This window comes from Salvelinus fontinalis, chromosome 33 (genome assembly GCF_029448725.1).
Source record: "Salvelinus fontinalis isolate EN_2023a chromosome 33, ASM2944872v1, whole genome shotgun sequence".
NCBI classification, from domain to species: Eukaryota; Metazoa; Chordata; class Actinopteri; order Salmoniformes; family Salmonidae; genus Salvelinus; species Salvelinus fontinalis.
In genome coordinates, this window is record NC_074697.1 from 39,205,458 (window position 1) to 39,226,481 (window position 21,024).

Consider the following 21,024-nt stretch of genomic DNA (forward strand, 5'->3'; position numbering starts at 1 on the left):
TTAACATCATCCGTTTTCCATTTGTCTGCCTGCCTATTCAGGGGATAGTGACACATGCACCTATTTTTAAACTGTATAAGGAAGGACCAATTGTTTTAATTGTCCAAATTGTTTCAGTTGTTATAGACCTAAACATTATTGTTATTTTAAAATGTTATATTCCCATTTCACCACAATTACACTTTTTGTTTCCATAATTAATATTTGTCAACATGTGGCCAGAAGATCTCATATGTTCATAGAATCTATTTGAATGCATTGAAATGTGAAGGAGGTGTTATATTGCCCTGTCCCTGATCCAGTTAAGTATCTTAATTATAAGGCCACTGACTCTAATAACCCGAACCCTTATAATAACCATAATAACTGATAGATGTAGACTACCAGACTAGACAACGCAGGATTATTGATGTATTTCTTTTTTGGTAGACATTGTCGCCCCCTTGTGGATTTGGCAGATGTAGGCAAACTATATGCATTTTCACTCATGTAAATCATTATCAAACATAAACTGCTATCCGTTCATTTATTTCCAAGATATATAGACTATTTATCTGTTAACATAGCCCACATTGTGGAGGCAGGTTTGAAATAGCACGCTATGCTTACTGTCTCTTTAAAAACTGTGAAGGTTCCAAATTTGGCAGGAAGTTGAATTTGCATTACAGGAAATTAGTATGGGGACACATTGTCGTGGAGCTGGATCTGATACATTGTATTGATCACACTGTCGGTAAACACAACTCGCTTTGATAAAGGTAATCTAGTTCGACTGTGTTGTGATACTTTGTATCTTTACGCCAACCTCATAAACAATGTTGCATATTTTTAATGCAGTTACTTCCAACAGGGGGCTTCAACTCCTTATTGATAGCGTAGACATGGCCCGGTGTGGTGTGCATACCTCACATGTGTCTAAAGAAAACTATTAAAACCAAGGTTACTTACTTGTTTAATTTGTAAAGAGAGGCTAATGTGTAAGGTATTTGCTATAACATGTGGTTTGCGTGTCATTTTAAGCTCCTTTCTAGGTTATGTACACTCACTAATACGCTTAAGAAGGCTTTCTCACAGAACGCAGCTTGGACTCATGAAGGATTTATGGATTCACGTAGGCTACAACACCTTCGCTTTATGCAATTATTGGCTACCAATAGTCTTTAATTATGTGGCCAATTCAATTCTGGTACTCCGTTCATGCGGTACACACGGCTGTTTCACAGTTGCACCCCCCTTCTATGCACCGCAGTGGTTATTGTGTAAACAACCCTTCAGACTGAATTTCTCACAGACCTTTTTTAAACCCACATCAGCTGGAAGAGGCAGGATTTCAGCCCACCACCTGCGCATCAGGACGGGCTAGAGGCCATGGTGAGCTTCTGAAATGCAATTATATATTATGTGTTGTAATTTTGCAGATTTACTAGTTTAGGATGATGTATTATTTTAGTCTTAATTCAAATATTGCATAATCATACATAATATCTTCTCTGAGAATATGTGATAATGCAAACCATAATGGGAATCAACTGTGCTGATACTAGTATCAGTTGGTTAACTATGACATGCAATTGTACAGTGGGAAACAACTGTTTTAGCACGGCTGTGCTGCGGCCACAGCCGAGTACCGTAGATCAGCACCAATCATAGTGCTTGTTTTGACCAACCCGTTGTAGAATCTTATTCTAAATGTATATACACCTTACATTTCGCAGTCTACAGTGGTGGATCTCAAGACAAAGGAGGAGAAGGATGCAGAGCTTGACAGACGGATCGAGGCTCTGCGCAAGAAGAATGAAGCTCTGGTCCGGAGGTACCAGGTGAGCTCCCACAGGATCAGAGATATAGTCCTGTTGTAGCAGCAGCATTATCTATGTGGCACAGTTGGTAGAGCATGGCACTTGCGATGTCAGGATTGTGGGTACGATTCCCATTGTGGCCACCCATTCGAAAATGTATGTACACACAATAACTTGCTTCAGATAGTGTCTGCTAAATAATATACCCTATTATATTATTAGCTTATATCAAACAGCTACAGTACCACTCAAAAGTTTGGACACACCTACTCATTCAAAGGTTTTTCTTAACTTTTTTTACTGTCTTCTACATTGTAGAATAATAGTGAAGACATTAAAACTATGAAGCAACACATATGGAATCATGTAGTAACCAAAAAATTGTTAAACATAAACAATTCTTCAAAGTAGCCACACTTTGCCTTGATGACAGCTTTGCACACTCTTGGCATTCTCTCAACCAGCTTCATGAGGTGGTCACCTGGAATGTATTTCAATTAACAGGTGTGCCTTGTTAAAAATTCATTTGTGTAATTTCTTTCCTTAATGCGTTTGTGCCTATCAGTTGTGTTGTGACAAGGTAGGGTTGGTATACAGAAGATAGACCTGTTTGGTAAAAGACCAAGTCCATATTATGACAAGAAGAGCTCAAATAAGCAAAGAGAAATGATAGTCCATCATTACTTTAAGACATGAAGGTCAGTCAATCTGGAAAATTTCAAGAACTTTGAAAGATTCTTCAAGTGCAGTCGCAAAAATCATCAAGCGCTATGATGAAACTGGCTCTCATGAGGACTGCCACAGGAAAGAAAGACCCAGAGTTACCTCTGCTGTAGAGGATATGTTCATTAGAGTTACCAGCCTCAGAAATTGCAGCCCAAATAAATGCTTCACCGAGTTCAAGTAACAGACACAACTCAACATCAACTGTTCAGAGGAGATCGAATTGCTGCAAAGAAACCACTACTAAAGGACACCAATAATAAGAAGAGATATGCCTCTGGCCAGGAAACATGAGCAATAAACATTAGATAGGTGGAAATCTGTCCTTTGGTCTGATAAGTCCAAATATGAGATTTTTGGTTCCAACCGCTGTGTCTTTGTGAGACGCAGAGTAGGTGAACGGATGATCTCCGCATGTGTGGTTCCCACCGTGAAGCATGGAGGAGGATGTGTGATGGTGTAGGAGTGCTTTGCTGGTGACACTGTCTGTGATTTATTTAGAATTCAAGGCACACTTAATCAGCATGGCTACCACAGCATTCTGCAGTGATACACCATCCCATCTGGTTTGCGCTTAGTGGGTCTATCATTTGTTTTTCAACAGGACAATGACTTAACACCTCCATGCTGTGTAAGGGCTATTTGACCAAGAAGGAAAGTGATGGAGTGCTGCATCAGATGACCTGGCCTCCACAATCACCTGACCTCAACCCAATTGAGATGGTTTAGAATGAGTTGGACCACAGAGTGAAGGAAAAGCAGCCAACAAGTGCTCAGCATATGTGGGAACTCCTTCAAGACAGTTGGAATAGCATTCCAGGTGAAACTGAGAGAATGCCAAGAGTGTGCAAAGCTGTCATCAAGGCAAAGGGCAGTGGTGTAAAAATACTTTAAAGTACTACTTAAGTAGTTTTTTGGGGTATCTGTACTTTACTTTACTTTATTTATATTTCTGACAACGTTTACTTGACTACATTCCTAAAAAAAATATTGTACTTTTTACTCCATAATTCTTTTCCCTGACAATCAAAGTGCTCATTACATTTTGAATGCTTAGCAGGACAAGAAAATTGTTAAATTGACGCACTTATCAAGAGAACACGTGGTCATCCCTACTGCCTCTGGCGGACTCACTAAACACATGCATCTTTTGTAAATAATGTCTCAGTGTTGGAGTCTGCCCCTGGCAGTCCATACATTTTAAAAACAAGAAAATGGTGCTGTCTGCTTTTATTAATATAAGGAATTTTAAATTACTTTTGATACTTAAGTATATTTAAAACCAAATGCTTTTAGACTTTTACTCAAGTAGTATTTTACTGGCTGACTTTCACTTGTACTTTCTATTAAGGTATCTATACCTTTGCACATAGTATGACAATTGTGTACTTTTTTCCACCACTGGCAAAGGGTGCCTACTTTGAATAATATAAAATATGTTTTGACTTTAGTTTTTTGGTTACTTCATGATTCCATATGTGTTCTTTCATAGCTTTGTCGTCTTCACTATTATTCTGCAATGTAGAAAATAGTCAAAATAAAGAGAAACCCTTGAATGTGTCCAAACTTTTGACTGGTACTGTAAATTGCACAGCCACATCACAAAATAGCTTTCTGACTGTCAGGATATTCATATTATGGTCATTTGTCACTTTTCTGTTGAATCTCCCTGTATTCATGCTTGATTTTTCAGGTTATGGAGAGACACTGATGCGCCTTTTGTGAGTCTATCTAATCAGCCAACCTTTGTTTTGTTATCTTTCTGCAGGAAATAGAAGAGGACAAAAAGAAGGCGGAGCAAGAGGGGATTGCCGTGAAGACGCACCCACCCAGGAAGGGCCGCCCCCACGATGGCCCGCCAGAGGGAGACAGATGGAGGACAGAGAAAGAGAACTTCACTGTCACCGTAGACCTCTCCAAACCTGCAGGGGTGAGGCCAGAATGAGGGCTCTGTTTCAGCACATACTGTAGTACCAGGCTATATTAGACCAAGCTAACTAATGACCAAATCAGTCATGTTCATTAGGCACAAAAATGAGATATGGACTAGTTACTACCTGAACCTGTCCAATAAGAACACACATTTTCCATTTGAAAAATATTTATTCAGTTTGTGCCAACTGAACAAACATGATTTAAGAATACCAAACCCATGACAATGTCCACTCTCAAACACTTTGCTTGGAGAGAACCCCCTGAGCTCTGAAAGATAGACTCTACCAGAACAAGTCTCATAGACTTTAACAAGTGCCCATCTATTTGCCCGCTCACATCCAATTTCCGGTCAGTCAAACTATTCATATTCCCCTGCTGTGGCAGCTGGATGAGATTAGTGATACCTAATGGTATCAGTATGTTGATATGAGGTGGACTTGAGAGGGACATATATCTTACAGCAGCTGGGTGAAATGATGCTAGCTGAGTGGTACACCTGACACAGACAGGAAAGTGATGACGTACACCATGAACAGAGAGATGGAAATGGAAAACCACTCATGGAAATTGTGTCTGGTTCCAACTTTATACCCCTGCTTCAGCTTGATGATTATACATCTACTGTATATTCAGATGGCTAAGTTATATAATTCCATTCTACATAGGTAGAGGTGAATGCAAATCCCTGGCTATGGTTGTCCCAAATGGCAGCCTATATTCTACATAATGCACTACTTTTGACCAGAGCCTATGGGGGAATAGGGTGCCATTTGGGTAGCACCCTGTATTTTTACCTGAAGGAGATGCTCTCAAGCCATTGCTGCTCTTGAATGTAATTCCAGTACATACCACCTCCTGTCAGACAGTATGTTTTTTAATCAGCCTCCTGTGGACTGGAGAGACAGGCTGGAGTGCATTTTAATCAAAGCCTGTTGAGGTTTTGGTCTCAGATGGCCCCTACAGCTGTGATCCACTCTTCACACTAAAGGTCACTCATTCAGACAAGAAGGGACTTGTTGAGGGTGCTGTAGTATTGCCCTAAATGGGTTATGATATGGATACGTTTTAGAGTTAAAAGTTCGCACACCTAAGTCTTCTGACACCTTATATTATATCTTTGACTTTTGTTTTCAGAGACATCTGTTGTGTGTCTGAGAATTTGGAGTGACAACATAGCACTGTATGTATGCAAGGGTTATTCCGGTCTTTTAGTGGGTCAAGCGTGTCTAATCAAAACATGTGTTCTCCCTGCAGGAGAAACGGGTGATCAATGACTGGAAACAAGGGCCACCTCGAGGCAGGCGGGACTCTGAAGAGGGAGACGGCCCCAGAGCCCAAGGTGAAAGCCCTCCGCGGAGGGCCGCGTCCGGGCGGCTCAGCAGGGGTGGACAGAGAGGGGGAGGACCACGGCAGGAGAGGAGAGAGCAACGCCCTGACAGACCCCTAGCAGACCCACGCCAGGCCCATGACAGACCACCACGAGAGGACAGGGGTCTACCACGAGAGGACAGGGGTCTACCACGAGAGGACAGGGGTCCACCACGAGAGGACAGGGGTCCACCACGAGAGGACAGGGGTCCACCACGAGAGGACAGGGGGCAGGTCATGGAGGGGCCAGGAGAGGGGCCTGGCCGCAGTGAACGTGCTCCACGCGGAGGACGGAGAGGAAGAGGAGGCCGAGGAGGACGAGAAAGAGAAGGAGGAGGACCACAGGGTGGTGACAGGAAGTCTAAGGTCTGTGAGCAAAATCATATCAGCTAATAACTAGCGAGGCAATGTTGCTATAGATGTGCCAGGTTGAGGTTTACCAGGGGTATAGTCTCCATTTTTTATTTGTATTTTTTATTTCACCTTTATCTAACCAGGTAGGCTAGTTGAGAACAAGTTCTCATTTGCAACTGCGACCTGGCCAAGATAAAGCAAAGCAGTGTGACACAGACAACAACACAGAGTTACACATGGAGTAAACAATAAACAAGCCAATAACACAATAAACAAGTCAATGACACAGTAGATAAAAGAAAGTTTATATACAGTGTGTACAAAAGGCATGAGGAGGTAGGCAATAAATAGGCCATAGGAGCGAATAATTACAATTAAGCAGATTAACACTGGAGTGATAAATGAGCAGATGATGATGTGCAAGTAGAGATACTGGTGTGCAAAAGAGCAGAAAAGTAAATCAAATGAAAACAGTATGGGGATGAGGTAGGGATATTGGGTGGGCTATTTACAGATGGACTATGTACAGCTGCAGTGATCGGTTAGCTGCTCAGATAGTTGATGTTTAAAGTTGGTGAGGGAAATAAAAGTCTCCAACTTCAGCGATTTTTGCAATTCGTTCCAGTCACTGGCAGCAGAGGAATGGCGGCCAAATGGGGTGTTGGCTTTGGGGATGATCAGTGAGACATACCTGCTGGAACGTGTACTACGTTGGGTGTTGTTATCGTGACCAGTGAACTGAGATGAGGCGGAGTTTTACCTAGCATAGACTTATAGATGACCTGGAGCCAGTGGGTCTGGCGACGAATATGTAGCGAGGGCCAGCCGACTAGAGCATACAGGTCGCAGTGGTGGGTGGTATAAGGTGATTTGGTAACAAAATGGATGGCACTGTGATAGACTGCATTCAGTTTGCTGAGTAGGGTATTGGAAGCTATTTTGTAGATGACATCGCCGAAGTCGAGGATCGGTAGGATAGTCAGTTTTACTAGGTTAAGTTTGGAGGCGTGAGTGAAGGAGGCTTTGTTGCGAAATAGAAAGCCGATTCTAGATTTGATTTTGGATTGGAGATGTTTAATATGAGTCTGGAAGGAGAGTTTACAGTCTAGCCAGACACCTAGGTATTTATAGTTGTCCACATATTCTAGGTCGGAACCGTCCAGGGTGGTGATGCTAGTCGAGCGGGCAGCGAACGGTTGAAAAGCATGCATTTGGTTTTACTAGCGTTTAAGAGCAGTTGGAGGCCACGGAAGGAGTGTTGTATGGCATTGAAGCTCGTTTGGAGGTTAGTAAGCACAGTGTCCAAGGAAGTGCCAGAACTATACAGAATGGTGTCGTCTGCGTAGAGGTGGATCAGGGAATCGGCCGCAGCAAGAGCGACATCATTGATATTTACAGAGAAAAGAGTCGGCCCGAGAATTGAACCCTGTGGTTCCCCCATAGAGACTGCCAGAGGTCTGGACAACATGCCCTCCGATTTGACACACTGAACTCTGTCTGCAAAGTATTTGGTGAACCAGGCGAGGCAGTCATTAGAAAAACCAAGGCTATTGAGTCTGCCGATAAGAATACGGTGATTGACAGAGTCGAAAGCCTTGGCCAGGTCGATGAAGACGGCTGCACAGTACTGTCTTTTATCGATGGCGGTTATGATATCGTTTAGTACCTTGAGCGTGGCTGAGGTGCACCCGTGACCGGCTCGGAAGCCGGATTGCACAGCGGAGAAGGTACGGTGGGATTCGAAATGGTCAGTGATCTGTTTATTAACTTGGCTTTCGAAGACTTTAGATAGGCAGGGCAGGATGGATATAGGTCTGTAACAGTTTGGTTCTAGGGTGTCACCCCCTTTGAAGAGCGGGATGACCGCGGCAGCTTTCCAATCTTTAGGGATCTCGGACGATACGAAAGAGAGGTTGAACAGGCTGGTAATAGGGGTTGCAACAATGGCGGCGGATAGTTTTAGGAAGAGAGGGTCCAGATTGTCTAGCCCAGCTGATTTGTACGGGTCCAGGTTTTGCAGCTCTTTCAGAACATCTGTTGTCTGGATTTGGTTGAAGGAGAAGCTGGGGAGGCTTGGGCGAGTAGCTGCGGGGGGGGGGGGGGGGGGGGGGGCTGTTGGCTGGGGTTGGAGTAGCCAGGAGGAAGGCATGGCCCGCCATTGAGAAATGCTTATTGAAATTTTCGATTATCATGGAATTATCAGTGGTGACCGTGTTACCTAGCCTCAGTGCAGTGGGCAGCTGGGAGGAGGTGCTCTTGTTCTCCATGGACTTTACAGTGTCCCAAAGCTTTTTGGAGTTAGAGCTACAGGATGTGAATTTCTGCTTGAAAAAGCTAGCCTTTGCTTTCCTGACTGACTGCGTGTATTGGTTCCTGACTTCCCTGAACAGTTGCATATCACGGGGACTATTCAATGCTATTGCAGTCCGCCACAGGATGTTTTTGTGCTGGTCAGGGGCAGTCAGGTCTGGAGTGAACCAAGGGCTATATCTTTTCTTAGTTCTGCATTTTTTTGAACGGGGCATCTAAGATGGTGAGGAAATTACTTTTAAAGAATGACCAGGCATCCTTGACTGACGGGATGAGATCAATATCCTTCCAGGATACCCGGGCCAGGTTGATTAGAAAGGCCTGCTCGCAGAAGTGTTTTAGGGAGCGTTTGACAGTGATGAGGGGGGGTCGTTTGACCGCGGACCCATAGCGGATACAGGCAATGAGGCAGTGATCGCTGAGATCCTGATTGAAAACAGCGGAGGTGTATTTGGAGGGCAAGTTGGTCAGGATAATGTCTATGATGGTGCCCATGTTTACAGATTTAGGGTTGTATCTGGTGGGTTCCTTGATGATTTGTGTGAGATTGAGGGCATCTAGCTTAGATTGTAGGACTGCCGGGGTGTTAAGCATATCCCAGTTTAGGTCACCTAACAGAACGAACTCTGAAGCTAGATGGGGGGCGATCAATTCACAAATGGTGTCCAGGGCACAGCTGGGAGCTGACGGGGGTCGATAGCAGACGGCAACAGTGAGATACTTATTTCTGGAGAGGTTAATTTTAAAAATGAGAAGTTCAAACTGTTTGGGTATAGACCTGGAAAGTATGACAGAACTTTGCAGGCTATCTCTGCAGTAGATTGCAACTCCTCCCCCTTTGGCAGTTTTATCTTGACGGAAAATGTTGTAGTTGGAAATCTCAGAATTGTTGGTGGCCTTCCTAAGCCAGGATTCAGACACGGCAAGGACATCAGGTTTGGCAGAGTGTCCTAAAGCAGTGAGTAAAACAAACTTAGGGAGGAGGCTTCTGATGTTGACATGCATGAATCGAAGGCTTTTTCGATCACAGAAGTCAACAAATGAGGGTGCCTGGGGACATGCAGGGCCTGGGTTTACCTCCACATCACCTGAGGAACAGAGGAGGAGTAGGATGAGGGTGCGGCTAAAGGCTATCAAAACTGGTCGCCTAGAGCGTTGGGGACAAAGAATAAAAGGAGCAGATTTCTGGGCGTGGTAGAATAGATTCAGGGCATAATGTGCAGACAGGGGTATGGTGGGGTGCGGGTACAGCGGAGGTAAGCCCAGGCACTGAGTGATGATAAGAGAGGTTGTATCTCTGGATAAGCTGGTTATAATGGGTGAGGTCACCGCATGTGTGGGAGGTGGGACAAAGGAGGTTTCAGAGGTATAATGAGTGGAACTAGGGGCTCCATTGTAAACTAAAACAATGATAACTAACTTAAACAGTATACAAGGCATATTGACATATGAGAGAGACATACATCGAGGCATAAAGTAATCACAGGTGTTGATTTGGAGAGCTAGCTAAGACAACAACGCATGAGACAACAACAGCTAATCAGCTAAAACAACAGCAGGTAAAATGGTGATGAATGGGCAGAGAGGGTCGGTTAACTACACATAACCATAATGATGGTTGTACTGTTTATCTTGGTGATGATGATGTTGGTTACTTTGCAATGACATGAGTAATGGGAAGATGAGTACATACTATAGTAATTGAAGAAAAAGACTGAACAAGATTTAGAATATATGGGTGTGAAATTTAGCGAATTGGGATGGCATAGTCCTCTATTATCTTTATTCTTTCTAAAATATTGTGCCTCTCTGTAGGAGTGGGAGGAGAAAAGGAGGCAGAACATTGAGAAGATGAACGAGGAGATGGAGAAGATTGCAGAGTTTGAAAGAGGACAAAGGGTATGTACATGAAGCCATTTTGTAAAAATCGGATTACAATCAGTTGATTTGATGACAGTTTAGCGTTGAAGACCTGAAATAGATAATGTAAGGGTGCTGTCTTTGGAATCCTTCTGCAGCCTGCCGAGGGAGACAAGCCCATCCGTAACTTCCTGGATGACCCACGGCGCTCCGGCCCAGTCCCGGACATGGACCGCAAGGAGGGCAGCCGCCGACATGTCCGAAACTGGGGTGGAGTAGACTTTGACAATGTGAAGACGGGATCTGAGCTGGAGAAGGAGTGGACAGTGAGTGCTCTGTTCTGTTTTGTAGAAGACATGATCGGTCAAATGTTCTGTGTTTGTCTTCTTCTTTTTGTTGAAACGATTCCTTTATTAAAAATTAGAACGAAGTTTGATTTATCCGTCTATAATGTCTTTCCATTTTCTCTGCATCCTGCTATTAATTTCCTTCTCTCTTACATCCTGCTACTTTACACTTTCTCTCTCTCCAACAGAGTCGGAGACCAGGAGGCCCTAAGGGCTCCATGGATATGACCATGTCTATGACGGGCCGGGAGCGTGCAGAGTACCTCCGCTGGAAGAAGGAGCGTGAGGAGATTGACGAGGAGCGTCTGGCCAGGCACAGGAACGCCACAGGCCAGTGGAGACGGGAATGGGACGCCCAGAAGACTGACGGCTTGTGAGTGACTGACTGGAGGAGGAACGCTAACACCACTGACACGCTCTGATCACGGAGACAGCCATGGCTTTATTCACAAAAACACCACAACAGCAGGCATTCAGTGAACCAAACCAGACAGGGCATACTGAAGCCCAAGAATGACAACACCGCTCCTAAGTATCTCATTATTACCGGATGCCACACGTGATGTTTTAGATGTTGTGTTCAATTTACTGTACATCCTGAGATGCAGCCCCGAAAGGGAGAACCACAGGGGCAAGATGTCTGGATTAGCACATATCTAAATAATAGTGGATAAACGTGAATCACATTCAACACATCCTCTCTTTAGCTCCTTCTTTAGCCATGAGAGCATGAGGCCATGTGAGATTAGGAGGTCCGTACAGGTGCATGTTGGGGAGGCTGGTCAGAGGCTTGGCCGTGAGAAGGGGTTGCGTTTGAGTTTATTTTTTATTTTTACAGGGACAGTGCACATTCATCAACGTTTCAGTAAAAGTGCCAGTTTTAGCCAGCCGGCTAATTTGTAACCGCATGTCCCTCGGCAGGTTATTAAGAATACAGATAAACGATGAGCTGCGAGCACATGCAGAGCAGCATAGGACAAACTACACGTATCAGACAGATAGACAGCGCAATAGCACAAAAAGCAAGAAGGTGCGAGAGGTGTGGGGGTGGTGGCAGGTAGGGATTGACGGGTCCAGTGGTGATGCAGTGTGACAGGGTGAGAAGGTCTGACCCTGTGGCGCTTTCACAGGTTTAAGGAGGACCCAGCTGTTGCTGCAGAGGCCATGCTGCCAGACCAGGGAGGCAGAAGGAGAGGCAAGTCACACCCCCGACCCCCAGACTCCGATGGCAAGGCGTTGTTAGTTACCACTGTTCCACAATCACTGACGGACAAGGACGGCGGACTTTACTCAACCCTTTCTCCCTCTCTGTCCCAAACAAACACGTTCACCCATTCACGTATAAGTGCATGCACACAAACAACACTTCAAACCTTTCCCTTAGACACGTTGATGCTTTGTCGGAGCAACACTCTCATTTGAAGAACACTTTTATCCAGGCCCCATGAACATAGTGTATTATCTGTGTATATGGTAGATAGTGTTGTTGTGGTGGCCCTGTGTGTAGTGATGTGAGTGATGTCACTCTGTGTGTCCTCCCCACAGCCAGGGGGCGTGGCTCCCGCACGCAGCCTCACGGCGGGGCCTCAGGTTAGCCAATGGCATGGGACTGAGTTGGTGTGTGTTCCGTGTGTCCCCCCCCGCATTCTGGCGTGTGTTAGGTTGTGTCCCGAACGGCATCCGATTCCCAAGTAGTGAACTACATAGGTAATAGAGGTGCTATTTGGGACTGAGCCCTATTCTAGACATCACGTCTGACTTCTAGACAACCATGGAATGCCGCCACTGGGGTTGATCAAGCACAACCTAGCCTGGAATACTAGTGTGTCTGTAGTCTGAATATATGCCTTGCCCCTTAGATCCTCTCCCGAGGATGGAACCAGCCTCCCTCATTGAATGCACTTGCTTTGGCTGTGTGTCCGTGTGTGTTTGTCTCACAGTTGTCGCTCTGTGGCGTTTCTGAGCTGCTATGTCTTTCAGTCTTTCTCCATCCCTTCCTCGAAACTCAGCAGCTCTTTACAACCCACCCAACAAAGTGACGAATAGACAAATGTGTGTCCCCCAAATGGCACCCTATTCCCTTATTAGTGCACTACTCTTAACTAGAGCCCTATGGGTCCTGGTCAAAAGTAGTTAACTATAAAGGGAATATGATGCCATTTCAGAGCAGCGCTGCTGTGTCAGTACTGGGGCTGCCATTAATTTGTTTTCAAGGTCTTGAAACCTAGTCTTCCACCCCAACCCCTCTAAACTAAACTCTCTTCCTCCCTCATCCTTTACTTCCCGCAGACGAGGTGAAGGCGCCTCCCAAGGCTCCCACGTTCGGAGACTTCCTGGGGCAGGGTAGAGGACCCAGGGAGGGGGGCCGTGGAGAGCGGGGGAGGGGACGAGGACAGAGACAGAGCTACAGGTATAGCTTCTCTTCTAAGGCTCTGACTGCATCTGTTGTTTTGGTTCCTCTCCATTCCAATGACTGGATCTCTTTGACAGCATGCACGATAACCGCTGGGAGGCGGAGAAGGAGGAGGACGGGGAGAAGGAGAAGGACGAGGAGAAAGAGAAGGAAGACAAACCCAAGAAGGAGGAGAAGACTCAGAAGGAGGAAGCGAAGCCCAAAGCTCCCTCATCAAAAAAGGTATGTCGTCTCCCACTACCCTACACTGGGGTCTGTGTTAAAGCGCATGTATGCCTGTGTTGTTTTTGAACATGATCTCTTTCCATGATCCACATTAAGAGGTGACTTGTCTGTTTCTTTCCCTCTTAGATGGAGGAGAAGAGTGGTGACGCAGAAGAGGATGAGGATGAGTGGGAGGATGCCAGCGACGAAGAGGACGATGATATGGACGGGGTTGATGACTCGGAGGGAGACGATGAGGGGGATGAGGAAGGGGAAGACGGACAGTCCCCGACGAAGGGTCCTCGCCCAGAAACTACAGCAGGGAAGTCCGCCGCCACCTCATCTCCTCCCTCCACTCCCCCCTCCGCAGCCAGTCCTAAAGAGCACCGCACCCCGAGGCCCAAAGTCTATATCCCCTCCCAACAGGAGGCTCAGGACTCCCACGCTGGCCCCAAGCCCCTCAGCCCCTTCTCTCCCCTGGACGGCCACCAGCCGGTCACAGACTGGGGGGAGGAGATGGAGATGCAGTCCCCCCGGATCAGTATGGGGGAGATCCACCTGAAACCGCCTAGCACTGAGGGAAGCCCTGCCCAGGTTAAGGTCCAAGAAGACAACCGCAACTCCAGCCCCAGCCCAACCCCCAGTCCCAGCAAGCCAGCAGAGCCAGAGAAGGAGAGGGACACACGGACAGGTACAGATATTTATATACTGGTTTGACGGTTGTATTATATTGCAAGAGCATAACGTACATTTGGCATGCTGTTGAATGTGCTACCATTTTAATTCAGGATAAACCAGCAAAGTTGATCAGAAGAATATGTGTATTTTGATGCTCAGCATTCTGTCAGTTGTCTGTTCTGGGTTTTCTTTATCCACACTCATACCCCCCACCCCCCCCCTATCGTTCTCTATAACTCACAGTTGTGGTCACTGCTGCTCCACCGGAGGAGACTCTGATCCAGGAAAAAACTCCTGTATCATCATCATCATCATTAGAACTTGTCTCTACCCCCACTGACCTCCCAGAGAAAGAGGAGACCACCACCACTCCACCAGCCCAGGAGACACCTGCTACCCCCACAGACCTCCCAGAGAAAGAGGAGACCACCACCACTCCACCAGCCCAGGAGACACCTGCTACCCCCACTGACCTCCCAGAGAAAGAGGAGACCACCACCACTCCACCAGCCCAGGAGACACCTGCTACCCCCACTGACCTCCCAGAGAAAGAGGAGACCACCACCACTCCACCAGCCCAGGAGACACCTGCTACCCCCACAGACCTCCCAGAGAAAGAGGAGACCACCACCACTCCACCAGCCCAGGAGACACCTGCTAGCCCCACAGACCTCCCAGAGAAAGAGGAGACCACCACCACTCCACCAGCCCAGGAGACACCTGCTACCCCCACTGACCTCCCAGAGAAAGAGGAGACCACCACCACTCCACCAGCCCAGGAGATACCTGCTACCCCCACTGACCTCCCAGAGAAAGAGGAGACCACCACCACTCCACCAGCCCAGGAGACACCTGCTACCTCCACTGACCTCCCAGAGAAAGAGGAGACCACCACCACTCCACCAGCCCAGGAGACACCTGCTACCCCCACAGACCTCCCAGAGAAAGAGGAGACCACCACCACTCCACCAGCCCAGGAGACACCTGCTACCCCCACAGACCTCCCAGAGAAAGAGGAGACCACCACCACTCCACCAGCCCAGGAGACACCTGCTAGCCCCACAGACCTCCCAGAGAAAGAGGAGACCACCACCACTCCACCAGCCCAGGAGACACCTGCTACCCTCACAGAGGGTAGTTATCACACTGCAAACCAGCTGTTTTTATCTCAATATCAAATCATTTCTGGGTAACAATGAAGTACCTTACTAATTGTTTTCAATTAAAGTGGTCAAAAAGAAACAAAAAATAGCTTCTTAGCAAAGAAGAAAGAATTTTGCAAGGACCGTCTGTGAGTGGTCTGAGTGGGGAGGGAAAAACTGAAAACTAGCTGTTATTAGTAGAAAGGTTTAGAACTTTCTTTCTTATTGGTCTATTAACTAATTGGCTTGATGTCACCAGGCAGGCCAGAACTCCATCCCACCTAAACAGGCAGAATTGCAGGTGGTCTTTTCAAACAGCTCTTACACTAAAAGGGCATTATTATAATTTTCACTATTTCACAATATTATTCCAGCCTCCAGAAATATATATAAAACACATGAATATCATGTTTTCGACTGCACTCTGCCTTTCTTGTTAAAATGGAGACTAGAAGATCCCATAGGGCTGAATTACACACAGAATATAAATGCAGGCAAAGCAGCATTGACTTTTTATATTTATGACCACTTGAAGGCTGTGGTAAAAATCAAATAATGTGTCTGACTCGTTCTTCCTTCCCTGTACCATCTGACCCAGATGAGGAGGAGACCCCTGCCGCCACTCTTGCCCCTGTCCTGGAGAATGACCAGAGCCTGTCTGAGCTGGCCACTGCCCCAGAGATGGCCCCAGACACCTCGGAACAGTCATCTTCAGGTGCGGTTCATATCACTGACTTTGAGACGGTGGCTTTCTGTAAGAAGTCTCTGACTCCCGCCGAGCACTAACCACAAAACACAAACCAACGTACCTCCCTGCTTCCCTCTATCTTTCCCTCTTATTTATTTTTCTTTGTTTGCCACTCGCCTCTCTCTGTCCTCTCCATCTGTCTGTCGGAAGTTGGCTGACTGGCATGACCCCACAAACAACGTCTGTCACTCACTGCATCACTTGGCATTCTTTGGCCAATTGAAGCCCTCTCTTTTCTCCAAATCCTCTGTGAAACTCCTCCGCCTTGCTGTTTCCTCCTGGGGAACTGAATGTACTAACCTCCGTCCCCTTCACTATGGCTACCACACTTCACTGTGTGAACCCCTGTCTTTTTACCCCTTGAGCACTTTTCCTTTTGGTTCTCCTTCTCATTTCCTTGTTTTGTGGGTTAATGAATTTACTACGCATGCTGCCAACCCTGTCCCCAACCTCGAATGAGCAGAATCATATATATATTTTCTGTTTTTCATGGGTTTGTTAATCGCATGACTGACATATGGATGAAGAGTGGCTTGAGAAGGATGATAATCAAATTTGCTCTTCCGTTAATTTCTCCTCGTCATGCTGTCTGCTTCTTAAATTGACCTCTGTTTGGCTTAGACTTCACTACGCCTGAAATGGAATGATGCAAATGATGCTAACCAGAACCAGACACTCATTGGATGGTAACAGAACATGTTTAAACAGTGCATTACTCAATTGAAACCACCAAACAAATGTGTGTTTGGGGAAAAAAAATGTTGCGCTGTTTGTTATGTATTTTGTCTCATGTCATCAAAATGCATAATTTAGCCTTTCCCAGAGTCTCCACTTTGACATTCCTAGGAAGGTGAATACCGCATCTCTTTAAAGCTATTCAATGACAAACATAACGATTCCTGTGTTTCTCACTTAAAGCTAGAGTACTTAGTTGCCACATCCATTGTTGGACGTATAAGTTAATGACGTATGCCCATTTGATTCTTGAAGAGTATAACTTAGAGATGCCGTTAGGCACACATTCTCGACCTTCACCTCTCCCGAGTCTGTACGGGAGCAGCGATGGGACAAGGCTGTAACTACCAATTTGGATATCACGAAATTGGGGAGAAAAATTGTGTAAAAAATACACACACAAAAAAAAAAAATGCCTCATGAACTTAGTTCAACTGTCATACTCTATGAGAGAACCCAAAATATAAGCTTGTTTTACTCCAATGTTTGTAAACAAACACTATAGCCTCAAAAGATGGTTAAAACGATCATCTCGATATCATGGATGGTCAGTGTCTGCATCCATAGCTCTGTCTATGAATTTGAGAGCAGTTACATTTCTCCAGGCCCATCCCTTAGCGTGATACCAAAACAGAAGCGGTGTGACCACTTTGTTATTGTTTCAATTAAGGATTCTAGCTTTAATGTTTTCAGAAACCATTTATTGCTTTCTCATGAGCTTAGTTAAAAATAATAATAAATTAATAGTTACATGATAAAATGTGGCCCATTAGCACAGTATAAAATGCACTCTATAAATCATTTTTTAACGATGTGTAGGATAATGTGCATTCATTGCGCACTCCCTTTGTCTCTGAGGGCAGAGTGCTAAGAATTAGCAATGACATGCCTTTTTAGAAGTGGATAATTTATTAATGACTGAAGTTTTTATACTCTTTAAAACATCAGTAGAGTTCATCTGTAACAGCCCAGATGGCATATTTACTGATACACAGAACAAATAAATGTAGCATTTCCCTGTGGAGCTACAATGCACTACACTTTGACAACGCAGCTTAAATGCCCCCAAAAATTGCCATTTTGAAGGTGAGATTCTATGACTAGATTTTTGTAGATGTTTAGTCGTGAGTACTAGAATGTAGAATCCGTCCCCCAACCCTTATGAGTGTTCTGTTGTAGACCGATAGCTTCAACACGGATTGTTTTTTTTCCCTTGGTTTTGGTTTTTGTAGGTTATTGCACCCATCTGACTCCATGACTTCACATATGAGGTGATTGACAGCAGTACCTCTGTATCACAACATGATACCGTTATGACTGTTTTTGTTATTGAAGCTAATGTAGTGAAAACTCCCATAGTCTGTAAACGGCTCTTCTGAGTAGATAAATGTTTCCTTGTTGTCTGGTCCTTGTCATCATTGTTAGGCTTCTCCTTACAGCCTTTTAAGTGTTTCTCCGGTGGTAATCACCACAGCTAATGGCTGGGAATACATCCCAAACAGCACCCCATTCCCTTGATAGTGCACTACTTTTACAGGGCTCTGGTCAAAAGTAGTGCACTATAAAGGGAATAGGGTGCCATTTTGGACTAAACCTGGGTGTCTATGCTTTGGCTGAATGAAGACGCTCACTGCGCCAAATCCGATTAGTCTAATGAGGGTGGAGATTGGTGAAGTACAGGAAGAGGCACAATTAACGTTGAAAGGCTTTTATGAGGAGATTAGCCGCAGTCTGACCGACATGATGGTGTGGATGTAATGGAAACCCTTTTGAACTCTGAGCCTGATTGATTAAAACCGCCTCTCTTCGAGTTCTTTTGATGTTTTTGAGGGAGACTAATATTGGTCCATGAGAGGGACTGTTACCCAATTCTGCGTTGAATAGGCAATCAAATGAGCATTGCAGAAAAGGCCTGTTTGGTTGTTGGACACATACTATCAATGTTGAGTAGCTTGGGTTATGTTAATCTATGCATATTATATATATATATCGTAGTACTATAATATCATGAATGAGTTTTACATACATTTTTGGACAATTATTGGTACTTATTTGTCTGCTGAGAGCTAATACCAGACCAGGACCATGCCCTACCATACCATGCCATGCTGTCCCATGCATGTGGTGCTGCGTTAGCAGTGTTGCAGACAGCAGATTAAGCCAGCTTGCAGCCAGTGACCCCCACACTCCCTCTGTTCTCTATCGACAGGCTGAGAGCTGCTCTGGGAAACTGACTTTTCAGTGCTAGTGGTTCACAGATGATGGTAGGATGAGGAAAGAGGGGAGAAAATAATTACAAGAAGAAAGGAAACCGGGCCTCGCGCACCATGACTGGAGCTGCCATCACAGACATCCTGGAGGGACGTGGCCAGGCACCTGGCCTCCAAACATCTCCCTCTCCTCAATAATCAGACCACGTATGTTCTGTACTGTTTGACTAGGAGCTGCAAATTGCATAGAATAGTGATACTGCCATTCATCTGAGCCACTATGGTAAATGGCTTAGGTTTTATAGCAGGCAATTAGGATGTTACTGTGATGTCAAGTCAACAAAGCCCCAACTTGTTTTTACCTTTTTGATATATGTGTATGATTTAACAAATCAAACTATTACAATTAGCGAAGACTCACAAATATGAAATTCTCTCACCTCAATTGTTCAACCTTAGCATTTTTTTTTAAACTCCACCTCTTTTGGAAGGTCAAAGAGACTGTTATGCCTCTTCAACATGGCAAAAAAATTACATATTTGGAATGCTAACAGTTGAAAGAGCATTCTCCTCCCTGAATATAGACAGCTTATTGACTACAGTTTATCCACACTTGTTTTAATAGCCCTTACTTTAAAGATTCCCAAGACCCCCCCCCCCCCCCCAACCCACCCAATAATGTCCTCACCTGTTTGCCTGTTAAAGCTGAATTAATGTTTGAATGTTATTGGACACTAAGTTTGTGTCCCAAATATCACTCTATTTCTATATAGTGCCCTACCTTTGAGTCCTATGGGCCATGGTCAATAGTAGTGCGTTATAGAGGCAATAGGGTGCCATTTGCGACACAAACCCTCTCTTTGTGGAGTTTGTATGGGTAGGGTTTGGTCCCCTTTATCCTTAACTCAATACTTTTTAGTTGTATTTTGTCATGAAACAAATCATGTGAACAAATTTAAGCCATGGCATTGAAAAATGTACATTCTGTTTCCTAATAATCATGTAACAAAGTTGGTTTAGATTTGGGACCCCAAGAGGAGTATAGTTAAAATGATATTAGTTTATTTCTAAGTGAGATACACTGTACTTAACCAAGCACAGGCATAAAGTGACCCTGACAATATTTGTTAATAACCATCCAAAGCTTTCCTTTCGTTTCTCATTTGCGATAGATCGCTAGTGGCCTTTCTAGTTTAAATCAAGGGGCATCAGAACATGTACCTCAACAGACCAAGATTTTATTTCGATTTTTAAGTCTCGTTGGCTTTTTTAGCCTACTCTTGGTCATGAACTCAATCTGGCTCACCTATAATGAACACGAGCACAGATATTAAACTATGCTTTAATTGTATTTCTTAAAAAGGAATGAAGAGTTGAAATGAATTGAATGGATCAAGAACTCAAGGAAATGCAATATGTAGTTTAGTATTTTCAATTCCAACTAAACATTCCAATGTTTTGTGTGGGAATAAAGGCATCTATTTTTGTTCTTTGTGATTTTCATTTGGATATCCTCATTCTTTTCCGTTTCTGATGACTTAGTGATTGTATTATAAGCATCAAATTTTCCTGCACTTCTATAATATCTGTGTTTGAATATAAAACTGCATTATTTGGGTTTGTTTTTGGAGTGGAGTGTAACTGGCCTATCTAAACTAGCATGATCTGAAATTCAAGACTTGTTTATCTGTTAATTACCATGAATTAGTTTTTATCCCAAGATATTGACACTTTAATCTATCAAGCAGAAGATTACATTTGATAGCTTTTTCTTTAAGTATTAATTTGTGATTTGGCAGGAAACTCATTGGTTCATGCGCAACTGTCAAATGTACAACGTGAAATGTATTCTGTTTATTTTGCTTCTTAGTTTTCATATCAAATAAATGTATGGTGGTCAGGTCTCTATGTTTCTTGTGATTTACAATAGTCTTGGGGAGGCAGAGAGAGACGGCTGCATGTGAGCTCTCACATTTTCAACATGTTTTTTTTACAAACAGATAGATTTGGAGTAATGAGTTTTTCGTCAGGGACATATGCAGGATGCTACCCTCCACAGCGTGGCCTTCGCTCCAGATAAAAACTCCAAACCTACAACCTAATTTTGGCCAAAATTAACCAGATAGATTACTGCTGCCAAGGTTTCCTGTTTCCAAGCTATACAGAGGGTGCTCTAGCAAACAAACAGCAGAGACCTG

The 21,024-nt window shown here is 44.6% G+C and overlaps 1 protein-coding gene across 1 annotated transcript; it reads left to right on the plus strand.

Annotated features, from left to right (window-relative positions):
• Positions 1–655: 655 nt before the first annotated feature.
• On the plus strand, positions 656–20,730 carry LOC129832217 (cell surface glycoprotein 1-like). The gene is made up of 15 exons (XM_055896105.1): positions 656–758; positions 1,314–1,371; positions 1,716–1,820; positions 4,291–4,452; positions 5,712–6,191; positions 10,305–10,388; positions 10,508–10,675; positions 10,885–11,069; positions 11,827–11,891; positions 12,986–13,106; positions 13,187–13,331; positions 13,461–14,004; positions 14,235–15,125; positions 15,732–15,848; positions 18,826–20,730. Exons 2-15 carry the CDS (start codon positions 1,369–1,371, stop codon positions 18,828–18,830), a joined length of 3,075 nt encoding a protein of 1,024 aa, XP_055752080.1. The 5' UTR covers positions 656–758; positions 1,314–1,368; the 3' UTR covers positions 18,831–20,730.
• Positions 20,731–21,024: the final 294 nt, after the last annotated feature.